The sequence below is a fragment of the Alexandromys fortis genome, unplaced genomic scaffold (genome assembly GCF_014885135.2).
Source record: "Alexandromys fortis isolate MF-2015 unplaced genomic scaffold, M_Fortis_MF-2015_v1.1 scaffold_230, whole genome shotgun sequence".
NCBI lineage: Eukaryota > Metazoa > Chordata > Mammalia > Rodentia > Cricetidae > Alexandromys > Alexandromys fortis.
In genome coordinates this window covers 615,902-631,096 of record NW_026068206.1, presented here as the reverse complement: position 1 = coordinate 631,096, position 15,195 = coordinate 615,902, and the positions used below count along the sequence as shown (strand labels likewise).

At 34.8% G+C, this 15,195-nt stretch overlaps 1 protein-coding gene across 1 annotated transcript in view; it reads left to right on the top strand.

The window, feature by feature from the left end:
• Nucleotides 1-15,195, top strand: part of Dach2 (dachshund family transcription factor 2) — a 537,829-nt gene that overhangs the window by 390,951 nt on the left and 131,683 nt on the right. Inside the window, exon 5 of the mRNA XM_050130221.1 lies at nt 14,786-14,944. Coding sequence (XP_049986178.1) covers nt 14,786-14,944 — 159 coding nt within the window. The remainder of the gene's footprint in view (nt 1-14,785; nt 14,945-15,195) is intronic.

Genomic DNA, 15,195 nt, shown 5'->3' with positions numbered 1-15,195 from the left:
AGCTTAATATCATAGCCTAGTTAATTAAATTAACAAGGTAATAAATTATTAAATTATGTTATTTATATATTTCTCTATAATAAATGTAGTAAAATAAAAATTTGAAGATATAAATACCTAATTTTACATTTTAAAATTCAAGGTAACTTTGTGAGACCTCAAATATATCATTTTAAAATTCTTTTCTTCAACTTCTGTGCATGGATTAATATCTTCTATTTGAGGCTGTGCTATATTATTCTCAAGAGAAAATTTAATAGAAAAATAAAGAAATACTGTACTAGTCAATTATGCACTAAAAAGCATTACAGTTACAAAGTCTAAATGAAAGGCGATGCTACTGATGGCCAGAGTGACTGCTGGGTATTACTGTCAGTAGAACTGAATGGCAACCAGTCACTCTATTACTTAAAATGAAAAAAAAAAAGGTGCAATAATACTTTGTTTTGTCTTTATGGGTCTACTTTTATATTTTAGATATACATACCAAATTTCATATATCTGAGTTTTAACATATACATCACAAACACATATGGCCCCACTTATAAATTCTAGGAAATCCCAGCACTCGGGAGGCAGAGGCAGGCGGATCTCTGTGAGTTCGAGGCCAGCCTGGTCTACAAGAGCTAGTTCCCGGACAGGAACCAAAAACTACAGAGAAACCCTGTCTCGAAAAATCCAAAATAAATATTTAAATAGATAGATAGATAAATAAATAAATTCTAGGAAATATCTTTTTAGAATAAATCTTCAGCTTGTATTCTGTGCAGTTGATGTTCAGTATTTCAGAACTATAACAGAAGGAAAAAAGACAGATGTGGTATTATATGATTATTTACTGCAAAATGACTATAATATTTTTGTTATTTAGACAGATCATATGCTTTTAAAGATGATGGAAGGAAATTGAATTCAAATAAGAAAATACTGCCACTGTTTTGAACTTTTATTACTTCTCAAGCATCTTTCAGCCTGCGATGTTTAGAATATCAAGAAAAGGATTCAATTTTTAAAGTATGTTCTATTATAGAAATGTTCATTATTAGTCCCATAGCATAGTTTATATAAAGTGAAATGGCATTTGAAAAGTAATTCTGCTTCAGGAAACCCTTTAGAGGACATATGTAAATAAGTAAAGTCTGTGACGGTCAAATGAGAATATTAAAATAAGTTTGTCATTTGCATTTTCAAAATAGCAAAAACAAAACATATTTTCCTTCAGTTGCTAGTACGGAAATCATTTTAAATATAATCACATTATTCAAGTTGCCAGGAAGAGTCTTTCCAGCCCTGTCTCAACATTCAGTTGGTCATTTAGGAGGTCACTGTATTACTGTGTCTCTATTATATGTGATTTCATACCCTCTATATGTTATATCTTTGAAACTCAATAATTGAATGTTAAAGTTTTAGTCATTGTTCCTCAAATGGTGCACAGGGGATTTTTAAATTTTACAGCATTTTAATTTAGAAACAAATGCACTGGGACTTTGTATTCTGTATTTATTTAGTAATGTATATCAGCATAAGTCTTAGATGTCTGAGACAATTACATATTTTTTTTTAAATTTATTTATTTATTTATTAAAGATTTCTGTCTCTTCCCCACCGCCGCCTCCCCTTTCCCTCCCCCACCCCCAATCAAGTCCCCCTCCCTCGTCAGCCCAAAAAGCAATCAGGGTTCTCTGCCCTGTGGGAAGTCCAAGGACCACCCACCTCCATCCAGGTCTAGTAAGGTGAGCATCCACGAAACTGCCTAGGCTCCCATGAAACCAATAGGTCCAGTAGAATCAAAAACCCGTTGTCATTGTTCTTGAGGTCTCAGTAGTCCTCCTTGTCCGCTATGTTCAGCGAGACCTGTTTTGACCCAGGCTTTTTCAGACCCAGGCCAGCTGGCCTTGGTGAGTTCCCAATCCCCATTGTCTCAGTGTATGGGTGCACCCCTCCCGATCCTAAGTTCCTTGCTTGTGCTCTCTCTCCTTCTGCTCCTGATTTGGACCTTGAGATTTCAGTCCGGTGCTCCAATGTGGTTCTCTGTCTCTGTCTCCTTTCATCGCCTGATGAAGTTTAATATTCAGGAGGATGCCTATATGATTTTCTTTGGGTTCTCCTTCTTATTTAGCTTCTCTAAGAACCCGAATTATAGGCTCAATGTCCTTTATTTATGGCTAGAAACCAAATATGAGTGAGTACATCCCAAATCAAGACAACTTTAAGATACCATCTTACACCTGTCAGAATGGCAAAAATCAAAAACACCAATGATAGCCTTTGCTGGAGAGGTTGTGGAGAAAGGGGTACACTCATCCATTGCTGGTGGGAATGCAAACTTGTGCAACCACTCTGGAAAGCAGTGTGGAGGTTTCTCAGGAAATTTGGGATCAACCTACACAATGGACCCAGCAATACCACTCTTGTGAATATACCTATTTTTGTCTTTTTTTTTTATCAAATGTATATGCTCTACTATGTTTATAGCAGCATTGTTTGTAATAGCCAGAACCTGGAAACAACCTAGATGCCCTTCAAGTGAAGAATGGATGAAGAAAGTATGGAATATATACATATTAGAGTACTACTCAGCAGTAAAAGACAATTACATATTTTGTAGGAAGCCTGGGCTGAATACATATTTTTAATCATAAGTATACTTGTAGGCAAGGAGGTCTTATTGGTTCCTTGATCAAACTTATTCATCCAATAGATTTTTTTAATTTTTTTGACTTGATTCTAAAAAACTTCTTTTGGGCAGTATTTTTGCTTAATTAATTAATAAATAATATTTTATTACCTCATTGATAATTTCTTACAACATATTTTTGACCATATCAAGCCCTTAACTCCTCACAGATCCTACCTTTACACCTTACCAAAATTTTTAACACATCAAGTCCAGTTTATACTACCAAAATACTGCTGAGTACAGTGCTAATCCCTGGAGCGTGGCAGAACTGCCAGATATCACACCCTTAAGGAAAAGTGACTCTTCCCCTCCATGAAACTATGACTTCCCATCGACTCCTCTTATATTTGCAGAATTCAGTGCCTACATCAACTCTCCATGCTTTCATTTTATCATGGTTCAATTTGCACAGGTATTGTACTTGCTGCTGTGAGTTCATCTGTGAAAATATCCATTTGTATTTGAAAAACTCTATTTTATTATAGTCATCTGTCACATCTGACTCCTAAAATATTTCCTTTCCTTGTGCAATCATCACCTAGAATTGAGAAAAGGGGGGGTTATTTTAGGTATTCCTTTTAGTGCTGAGCACTCTAAAATATCTTATTTTTTTTGATTGCCCAGTAATGTGTCTGTGTTAGTCATAACCTATTAGAAAAAAAAAAGCTTCTCTAGTTTTTCTTAAGAAATAAACTAATCTGTGTATATAAAGATAAGTCCTTAGAAGATGGTTTAATCTGATGTCCATTTAGCAAAATAACAATAGTAGATTCTCCCCTATAGATTCTAACATACCTAGTCAAATGTTCTATCCCATATAGATTACAACATGTGTGGACCATGAATCCCATAATTTTATGTTCCCTTGCACTGGTGGGCATAGTTTGCAAAATCAGTACTTAGTTTTACTCCTTAGGTATTTATTGTACATAGCAATTTCCAGCACTATGGTAGCTATTCAGTTTGTATGAAGCTTTCAGATTAGTGCCAACTTGATTTTTCCATGTTTTGTGGCTCAAATATATGGGTGGTATCCTCTGCCAAAATTCTAGTTCTGGAGTACAACTGAGAAAAATGGCAACAGCTTGTAATGTTTTGGGCTTCTATAAGATCCTGCTAGCCAACAACTCCCAAAGAGGTAATTCACTCCTGGCATTTGTCTTTTTACTTGATAGCCTGTGGTATCGAATAGTGGCGCATGCACCCTCTCCTGCCCAATTACAGAGAAAGTGCCTTATAACCCTTCTTATGTATGTATACCTCTACATTTTAGGAAGGTTTTACACTAGTAGGTTTCCACACGGATTTTTAATAGGTCTTTAGTGTTAATTACCTTCCTTATTATGATTTCTTCTACCTTGCCTTCTCATCCCATACCCTCTTTGGCTTGATTTTGCTTCCCCCATTTATCTCTATATTTCACTTATCCTCTGAAGTTTCAACCTAGTGAAAACTTATTAGTTTTAATGTCTTTATGGTTATTCTAAATGAAACACTTGTGTCTAAAGAGTAAAAGCAATTGTCTACATATGAGTGAAAACGTGTGGTATTCGTCCTTATAGGGCTGGCTTACATTTACTCAGGATTAATTTTTCTAGGTCCATCTATTTGCCTTTCAAACTAACTTTCAAACGTTAGTTGTTTTTTTTTAAATATGAATCCTATTCTTTTGTATATATGTACCATATTTTTAATTGTCCATTCATCAGCTCTTGGAAATCTAGGATATTCCTATTTACTGGATTTTGTAAGCATGTGAATAGAGCAGCAATCTACTTGGTGAATATAGAATCCTTTGGATATTTGCCCTAGACTTGTATAGTTGGATCATAAGCGAGATCTATTTCTAGCTTTTTGATGAATGGTCCACACTGATTTAATAATTTAACCTGTGTATGCTCCCACCAACAGTAAATAAGCATTTTTGTCCACACCCATGATAATATTATTAAAAAACTAACCAATTCTGATTAAGGTAAGATAAAATTTCAAAAGGGTTTTGACTTGCATTTCCCCAATTGCTAAGGATGTTTAATATTTTAAAATGTATTCCTCAGCAATTTGCTTTTTATATTTTGTGAACTCTCTGTTATTTCCTTCCCCATTTTTACAATTTGGGTTGTACATTTTTGACATTTAGGATTCTTATTTTCATCTTCTTTGTATAATTAAGTTGCTACTCTGTCAGAGAAGGAACTGAGAAACATTTTTACCGTTCAAGAAGCTACTTCTTCACTTGAATGATGGTGTACCTGTAACACTGTGGCAGAAGGTTTTTTTTTTTTTTTTGTTATCCAAGTTTACTACTTTTTGTTTCAGTTTCTGTTGTACTTAATCAGTATGATTCAAATAAAATTTTCCTTTGGACATTTTGCTGTTTTTTAAATTTATTTTTTCAAGATTATAATGCAAGTATATCATTTCTCCTTTCCCTTTCCTCCCTCCAAATCCTCCCATATATATATATATATACCTCCTTGCTCTCTTTCAAATCCATGGCCTCTTTTTCTATAATTATATGTAATTATTTACTATATACTTCTAAATATATACATATATACAACCTGACCACTCTATATAATATCTCTTGTTTTTGAGAACGTCTTAAGTCAAATTGGAGAACTGTTTGTCTTAATTTTCAACTGTTGTTCTTAATGACTGTGTAAGGATATCCTAGTAAGGATACTGTTCAGAAAATTCTTTCCTGTGCCATTGAGTTCAGTTATATCCTCTACTGTCTACTGTGTGATTTGAAGTATAAGGTCTTATGTCGTGGTACTTGATCCATTTGAAGTTGCATTTTCTGCAGGTATTCCTTCCAAGAATATTCATTTCCTCATGATTGTATTTGGCTATCTGTGGTTTCTTTTTTTATAGATCCATAAGATCATTTTACAAACTTATTTTCTGTCTTTGTGAGAATGTCATGGAGAATTTGACCACTGTTGTATTGAATCTGTTCATTTTTTGGTAGAATTTTTATTTTCCCAATATTACTTCTAGCAATCTGTGAAATGGTAGATCTGTCCCTTTCATAGTGTTTGTCAGTCTCATTGTTTAGATCACTAAAATATTCATTGTAGAGAACTTAATACTACCTTGTTTAGATTAAATCCTGAGTATTTTACTTTTTGAGGCTATTATAAATAGGGCTGTGTCAGTGTGTTTCTTGTTGCTATATAAAAAGGCCCTGAATGGAGCATGCGATCAAACCGGACTCTCTGACTCTCTGAATGTGGCTGTAAATGGGGGCTGACTGAGAAGCCATTGATAAAGGCACTGGGACTTGTTTCTACTGCATGTACTGGCTTTTGGGGACCCTAGTCTATTTGTCTATTTGGATGCAAAGCTTCCTAGGACTGGAAGTGGCAGGGGGTGGACTTCCCACAGGGCATGGTTCCCTGCCCTCTCTTAGGAGGGAGGGGGAGGGAGGAGAGTGAGTTGAGGAGCAAGAGGGAAATGGGAGGAGGGGAGGAAGTGTAAATTTTTTGAATGGAAAAATAAATAAAAAAGGAAAAAATATTAAGAATAAAATGGTAAAACAGAAAAAAAAGGACCCTGAGGTGTTAAAAATGCTTTAAGTTTTTGAGATTATAATTGGTGATTTTATGTAAATTGATATTTTATCTTTTTGTTTTGCTGAGGTTGTTTGTTATTTCTAGAAATTGTGTGGTAGAATTTTTGGGTCTCATGCATAATATCATATTATGTATAAATAGGGATAATTTGACTTTTTCTTCTTTTTGTATACCTTTAATTATTTCATTCTCTTGTCTTACTGTTCTAGCTAGCACTTCAAGCTCTATATTGAAAATGAATCAGTTCATGAACACCCTTCTCACATTTCTTATTTTAATTGGATTGTGTCAAGGTTTTCTCCAAGCAGGATTTTGTTTAGGCTTTTTGTTGACTTGATGCAACCTAGAGTCATACAGAAAGAGGAAATCTCAATTGAGAAAATGCCTACCTCACACTGGCCTATAAGTATATGAGCCATTTTCTTGGTTAATGCTTGATGTGGGCAATGTCTCCCCAGGCAAGTCATCGTCTATGGTACTAAAAGCAAGTTGAGTGAACCATGGGAAGAAAACAAGCCAGTAAATCAATGTTCTTTCATAGGTTCACCTTCAATTTTGAGCTCCAGTTTCCTGTTATGATTTCCTTCCCTCAGTTTTCTTCATGATGGACTGCAATTGGGATATGTAAAGCCAAATTAACCATTTTTCTCCTACATTTCTTTGATTTATAATCTTTTGTCACAGAAATAGAAAGCAAATTCAGATAAAGAATTATAAAAATTTGTTCAAACTACGTAATTACTCACATTTATTTGTCACATGTTGATTACAAAAGCATTCTTGCATTAGATTGTTGAGATGTTCAGGAGTAAGAGGAGTACTACTTATTTAAGTAATTTTGTTACAACAGTCATATGGAATACATATCTCCTCAAATTAGATCTACTATATGGTATATTTGGGGTACATATACATGTTAAATGAAACCAGTACACCAAATGAATACCTGCATAGCCCTGTTTATTTTCACACTATTCACAATACTGGCAAAATAAAGTTAGTCAAGGTGACTATGAACAAATAAATGTATATGAATATATATACATATATATGTATATACATATAATTATGTATGTGAATTTTATGAATCCACAGAAATTAATGAAAGAAGTTTGTGGCAAAATGTTTGTAATTGGATTAAAATAAGCCAAGGCAGAATGCATATACATGCTATTTCTCACATACTACTTTTGGTGTTGTTAAAGTCAACTTAGCCATTGATATGTCTTGGCATGTAAAAATTATTGTAAAATAAACACGGGAGGGAAGCGTGGCCACTAAAGCCCTTTTAAAGATATCTATTGACCTTTACATGTGTGGATAAACACACTATTAAGATTTTTTAAGGATATACGTTGGGTCCAGTAAGATTGTTTACCACGTAAAGCAACTTACTGCTAAACTTGAATTCAATACTTATCACCACATGCTACATTGAGAACACTTACCCCTTCCACTTATTATTTGACATCTAAAATTGTCTGTGGTATGGTCCCTCTTCCCCAGAATGATTAAATAAAATGTAAAAGTCAACTTGAAATCTTTAAATGGAATTACAAGGTATTGGGAAATATCAGGAGCAGAGAAGGTACAACACTTGATTGAATTTGATGAATCTACATGTTATTCATATATGGAATTGTGATTAACAGTATTACTGTAAATAAGTGTTAAACATCCTATGCATTTCAAAAATGTTATGCACCTGTTTAAAAAGGTTCTGTGCTTTGAAAGCCTTCTGGTCATTTATTTCACAACTTATGACCTTCTGGGAACTCTAACATTTTAAAAGAAAATTTAAAGAAAATTTAAAAGTTGTTAACTTAGTTTAATCTAATCCAATAAGAATTTGTGAGTTCCTTTTACAAATTATGTTCCTACAGTTCATTGCTTTATCATTTAGCCTGATTCTAAAGATGTGTATTTCTTCTAAGTAGAATCTTACTAAAATTTCAGTTTATGGTAGCTGTATGACTGGTAAGGTTATGATTGAATTACTCAATCAACTGAAGTATTTGTGCATTAATCATTTTGTCCTCTATGGCTTATCATAATAAATTTCATATTAATAAATATTAAAGTTCTAAATATCAAATGGCATTTTGTTTGTAAATAGTTCCTTTAAAAGTGTAACTAAGTTAAGTTAAAAGAAAGCCCAGGGTGAGTTCTAAAATATTTACATTCTGACTGCAGCCCTTCCATAAAAAACAAATAAAACACAGATTGGCATGGTATCATGGTGAGCTGATACAGAAGCATGAAATTTCCATTATAAAAGAAAAAGTTCGGCCATCTGCAAAGAGGTAGCTGGATAAACCAAACATGACAAAACTTTCAGAACTGTGAGAAAATAATGTTTTGATATGTAAGAAATCCTGCCCATGTTATTTGAGTGGCTAAGTAAATAGGTATGAATATTAAATGGTATGTGGATGAAGAAATGACTATATAGTGGCTCAGCAGAGATTATATTAATAAAATTTAGAATATCTTAAGGAGCTGGGCATGTTGGTGCATGCCTTTAATTACAGCACTCTGGAGGCAGAGGTAGGTGGATCTCTGTGAGTTCAAGGCCAGCCTGGTCCAAGCTGAATATCTGATGCATTACTTAATGTTTGATGTGTGCTAAACTATTGTTAATTCACAAAATAAATATTGACATTTCTTGGGCATACAATTGCTGTGTGCTTTTGCTGCTGTCATACAGCAATACCATATTAATATCAAGTGCTATAATTTAGTGCCTTCTAAAGTTATCTTTTTTGACACTGTTTAGTTCACAATTTTACAAATTGGAATTCTGTAATTATAAGATAATTCATATTTTTCATGCAGTGATAATAAGATGGAATGGTTCCATTTTTGCTTAATAATTGATCTTTAAAATGTTGACATTTTCTTGCATTAATCAAATTTATAGACCCAAAGTTACTATAAAGAATCTTCAGTGTTGTGGTTTGATTATTTTCATCATTTATTAAGAATTACCCTCCCTTACCACCCCTCTAAATTACCACATAAAAATTTCCTATTGATTTAATAGGAATTTTAAATTTGTGAATGCTAAATTAAGTGATTTCACCAAACCATATATTATTCCCCTGCTCTTAGATAGCAACTGTGCTGCATCAAACATCTAGATAGATAAAAAGAGAACAATTGGTGAAGTCACAGAAGTTTTGAATCTCCTAAGTGAGAAGACCACACCTCAACATGATTAAAGAAATGATTTATGGTTTATTAATCAAGTTCAATAAATTAAACCAAATCCCTGTCATATACAACCTCAAAATAGGTTAACTGAATATTTATACTTGGTTGTGAACTATCAGATACTTTTTTGCTTCTCATTTGATTAAAAAATTTGTTAATGTATGCATACCCAGAAAATCCTCTGTGCTTATGCATATTATGAAAATATGTTTTCTTGTCTTAGATAATTATGTCAGAGATGAAATCAAACTGTTGCAATTATATCAGATATTTATTTTGGCCACAAAAGAGTTCGAAAGGATCTCTCAAAAGAAAAAAATAATTCTAGATATGTGTTAAGTGTGGATCAGAAGTTAAACTACTGATAGTCTTGTCTCAGAAATAGAAATTTGCAATTTACTTACAAAGATAAAGTAGGAAGGAAGGAAGGAAGGAAGGAAGGAAGGAAGGAAGGAAGGAAGGAAGGAAGGAAGGAAGGGAAAGAATAAATGAAAAACGAAAGAAAGAAGGAAGGAAGGAAGAAAGGAAGGAAGGATGGAAGAAAGGAAAGAAAGAAAGAAAGAAAGAAAGAAAGAAAGAAAGAAAGAAAGAAAGAAAGAAAGAAAGAGAGAGAGAGAAAGGAAAGTTTGGGTTTTAAAGAAGAAATAACCCATGAATCCTCAAAATGTTTTGAATAGCTTTCTGAGATTTTTTTTCTAATGGTTCTGTTTTCAAAATATATTAAATGCCAGGCAAAATAGCTAGAGCACAACAGACTCCGACAATTTAGAGATGTACAGTAAATATACATTTTGATACATTCTTTAGCATGGGTGATCAAAGTAGAATGTAGAGATTCCAGTTGTAATCTATATTTTCATATATTGCTCAGCATGTTTTATGTGTAAACATACCTGTTATCTATGAAAATATTTGCTTCCCGGGCAGATAAACCTAAAAATATCGATACTGTTGATTCTTTTTTTTCTTTGAATTCTGAATGTTCTTTAATTCTTTTTTATTATTATTAAAAAAAAAAAAAATTTCTGCCTCCTCCCCGCCTCCCATTTCCCTCCCCCTCCCACCACTCCTCTCCCCAACATCACCCCACTCCTTTCCCCCTCCCTCTGCAGTCCCAAGAGCAGTCAGGGTTCCCTGCCCTGTGGGAAGTCCTAGGACCTCCCCCCTCCATCCAGGTCTAGGAAGGTGAACATCCAAAGAGGCTAGGCTCCCACCAAGCCAGTACATGCAGTAGGATCAAAACCCAGTGCCATTGTAATTGTCTACTCATCAGCCCTCATTGTCCGCCATATTCAGAGAGTCCGGTTTTATTCCATGCTTTTTCAGTCCCAGTCCAGCTGGCCTTGGTGAGCTCCCAATAGATCAGCCCCACTGTCTCAGTGGGTGGGTGCACCCCTCGCGGTTCTGACTTCCTTGCTCATGTTCTCCCTCTTTCTGCTCCTCATTTGGACCTTAGGAGCTCAGTCTGGTGCTCCAATGTGGGTCTCTGTCTCTATCTCCATCCATCACCAGATGAAGGTTCTATGATGATATGCAAGATATTCATCAGTGTGGCTATAGGATAGGGCCATTTCAGGTTCCCTCTCCTCAGCTGTCCAAGGAACTAACTGGGGACATCTCCCTGGACACCTGGGAGCCCCTCTAGAGTCAAGTCTCTTGCCAACCCTAAGATGGCTCCCTTATTTAAGATATATACTTCCCTGCTCCCATATCCACCCTTCCTTTATCCCAACCATCCCATTCCCCCAAGCTCTATCCTTCCCCCCTTCTCACTTTTCTCTCCCCATTTCCCCTTACCCCCATCCCACTCCACCCCCAAGTTCCCAATTTTTGCCCGGCAATCTTGTCTACTTCCNGTTGTTTATTTATGGCTAGAAACCAATTATGAGTGAGTACATTCCATCTTCATCTTTTTGGGTCTGGGATACCTCTCTCAGGACAGTGTTTTCTATTTCCATCCATTTGCATGCAAAATTCAAAATGTCTTTTTTTTTACCGCTGAGTATTACTCTAATATGTATATATTCCACACTTTCTTCAAAAAGGCAACCTACTGACTGGAAGAATATCTTCACCAACCCCGCAACAGACAAAGGTCTGATCTCCAAAATATATGAAGAACTCAAGAAACTAGACTTTAAAATGCTGATTAATCCAATTAAAAAAATGGGGCACTGAACTGAACAGAGAATTCTCAACAGAAGAAGTTCAAATGGCCAAAAGACATTTAAGGTCATGCTCAACCTCCTTAGCAATCAGGGAAATGCAAATCAAAACAACTTTGAGATACCATATTACACCTGCCAGAATGGCTAAGATCAAAAACACCAATGATAGCCTTTGCTGGAGAGGTTGTGGAGTAAGGGGTACCCTCATCCATTTCTTGTGGGAATGCACACTTGTGCGACCACTTTGGAAATCAGTGTGGCGGTTTCTCAGGAAATTGGGCTTCTTCCTATCCCAGGACCCAGCAATACCACTCTTGGGAATATGCCGAAAAGATGCCCTATCATATGACAAAAGCATTTGTTCAACTATGTTCATAGCAGTATTATTTGTAATAGCCAGAACCTGGAAACAACCTGGATGCCCTTCAATGGAAGAGTGGATGATACTGTTGATTCTTAAGTATTTTATATTCTATTGTTTCTTTAATTATGTTTTTGTGTAAATAACATCCATGCTTTTAAATAAGCAAATGATATGCCAAGATTGAAATCTAAGTTTGTAGCATTTATTTTAAAGCTTTTAATATATAAGTACTTTCAAAATCTATTGATTATTATGTAAGGGATGTTTGAGATTGTCACTATGGTTAGCAGATCTCCAGTATTAGGGAGAATTCTTTAGTCTTCCCTTCAGTGTTTAAATACCCCAAACCATGGAACATATTGAAAACTCACAAACAACTTTTCTATGACAGACTCTTTCATAGGAGACTTCCTGGCTCTTAAAATATTTTAGACTTCCTCTTTTTTTGAGGTTTTCTGAGCTAAAGATGTGGGACTTGTGATGCAAATGTATCTTGTTACCCATGATCTTTTGATATCTGCATTGTGTCCCACTGTGGCTTTCTGTGATGGTCTTCATTTGTAATAAAGAGATGTTTTGGTGAAGTGTTTTAGAAAAACTGGTTAATTGCTTCTCTATTTTGTAAGTTCACATAGAATTTTCTAAAATCTTGGAAGATAGACCACAGAAAAGAATATTTCTCTTCAGATCCAGCTTGAATCAACTGAGTGTTGTGTGGTATATGGCATACTCAGACCTAGGTGCTGACCCTTAAACAATGAGATACAAACAAAAGCTAATTCAATAGGCTATGTTGGTCTGGGAATCACGTGGATTAAAGTGACACGCTATTTTTTTTCATGACACTGTGGTTTTTGTTTGTCTATTGTTCTCCATTTTAAGGACGATGAGTACTTTTTGAGGTACTTTACATCGGTTTTTATTTCTTCTAATGAGAAAACTTTTTAATAAAAAGATTATTAGCCCATTTTTTTTAATTGGGTGGTTTGATTCTTTGACTCTTTATATTTTGAATTCTTTATATATTTCAGATATTATTCTCTGTCAGATATACCTGGTAAAGATTGTACCCGACAGTTTTTCTCCCATTCTATAGAGTTCTTTTTGACTGGATTATTTCCTTAGCTATACAGATTTTTAATTTTTAGTTGTCGGCCTTAATTCCTTGGCAAAAGAATCCCTTTTAGTAAGTACTTTCCTATACCTACTGTACTGCCTATATTTTCTTCTAGCAATTTTATTTTTTAGGATTCAAATTGTGGTCTTTAATCTACTTGGATCTACTATTTGTACATTTGTGCATTGTGATAGATATGGGTCTATTTTCATTCTTCTAAATAAATTGTGATAATGCTTTTTCCCTCCCCCATTGCCTCCCAGAAACTCTCCACCCATTTACCCTCCCATGACTTACCTTTATCTCTCTTAAACAAATATACAAATAAAAAAAAAACCTCATGCACAATAATATCCCCACAAATACACTAAAAACACAAATCAGGTTATTCAAGCATAAGGAAAAATGTTCAAACAAAGCAATATGAAACAAAAACTCTACAAAAAATACCAATGTGCTCCTTTTGTGTTGGTCAGCTACTCCTAGGATTAGGACCTATAAAAAGTATAGTTAAAATACCTAGTGAGACTCTCTTTGAAGAAACTTTTTTTTTTTTTTCATGTGACTGTCAACTCAGAAAGCTTCTTGATTTGTGGTGGAAGATCCTGTCTGCCTCTCGCTCTGAAAACTTACTCCCTTCATTCTATTTGTAAATTTCTCCTGAATTTTCTAATAGGGTATAAAGCTTTTCAATTCAATCTCCTATTCAGCGTTGTGTTCCCTTAGATGTTTTGGTCTCTTTACTGAATTCAGATTTAAATTATGATTTATCTTCATTATCTCATTCAGGTGTGAAATTGTGTTTTCTTCAGCACCACTATAGCATTTACTATTATGGTACAGAAGTTCAGTCAAGTGTTTCTTCATGTCTTCATTAAATTTCTTGAATTCATTTATAAAGTTTATGATTATTCTTTAAATATTGTGTGTTCCTGCATTTGTTGGAGTAGCTTCCATTAGAGAACACTTACATAATACTGGTGGGTTTTGTGAGAGACATGCTGTTTTGGTCATTTGTGCTTTTTATTGTTGTTGCAGCTATTGCTTTTTGTTGCTGAAGCTATAGTTTTTGTTGTTGTTGTTGTTTTCTTCTGATTTGGACAGTCATGTGGACTTCTTTCTTTTTGTGAGTCTGATATGGTAATCTACTTTTCCTTAGACTGGGCCAGTGCAAGAAATGTGAAAAAAAAAAAAAAAAAAAACTGAGCTGAGTTAGGCTAAGCTGATGCATGAGCTGAGCCATTCAAAGAGGGTGCACAGATGAATAGATTTAAGGGCTATATGTCTGGATTTAAGCTGGTATGTTTGCATATTTCAGTGGGTTAGATAAAGCAAAGGCAACACAAAGAAGCTACTTGCCCAGAAAAGGTGGCCGCACACCAAGGGAAGTTTGTAGGCCATAGGTTTAGAATTAGGCTTGTGTGTTTGCAAATGGCAAAGGGGGAATAAAAGAAACGTGGAATGCAACTTATCCAAGATAGGTAGCCCCTTACAAAAATTGTTTGTGGGCCTTCATGGGTCTGGAACTAGGATTGTGATTTTGCCGATCAATAAAGAATTTCTAAGAAGTACAATTGATTGCAGGTCTACAATGAAAAAATTTTAAAGGTTTTCAAGGAAAAATCTTTCAACTGAAATTTTTTATTTCAATATTCTTTTTAGGTGGAAGCGAATCCTCCTGGGATAAAGATAAGATACAGTCTCCACTTGCTGCTCCTGGACCTCAACATGGAATTGCTCATGCAGCACTGACTGGCCAGCCCAGCCTTGGGAGTGCTCCTACCCTCAATCCACTTCAGCAGAATCACCTGCTAAGCAATCGTAAGTGTACTATCCTGACCAAATTGCTTGTCAGAAAAATAGATAAATGAACAAAGAAAATGTGATATACTACACAGTGGAAATATACTTATCCATTTTTAACAGTGAAATCATTAAATTGAAAAATAAATAGAACTAGAAACATCTTTGCTTGTGAAGTAACTCAAACCCAGAAAGACAGTCATGATATATATTTGATTATATGTGGATATTAGCTGTTAAGTCAATGATAATTGATCTAGAGTACATAT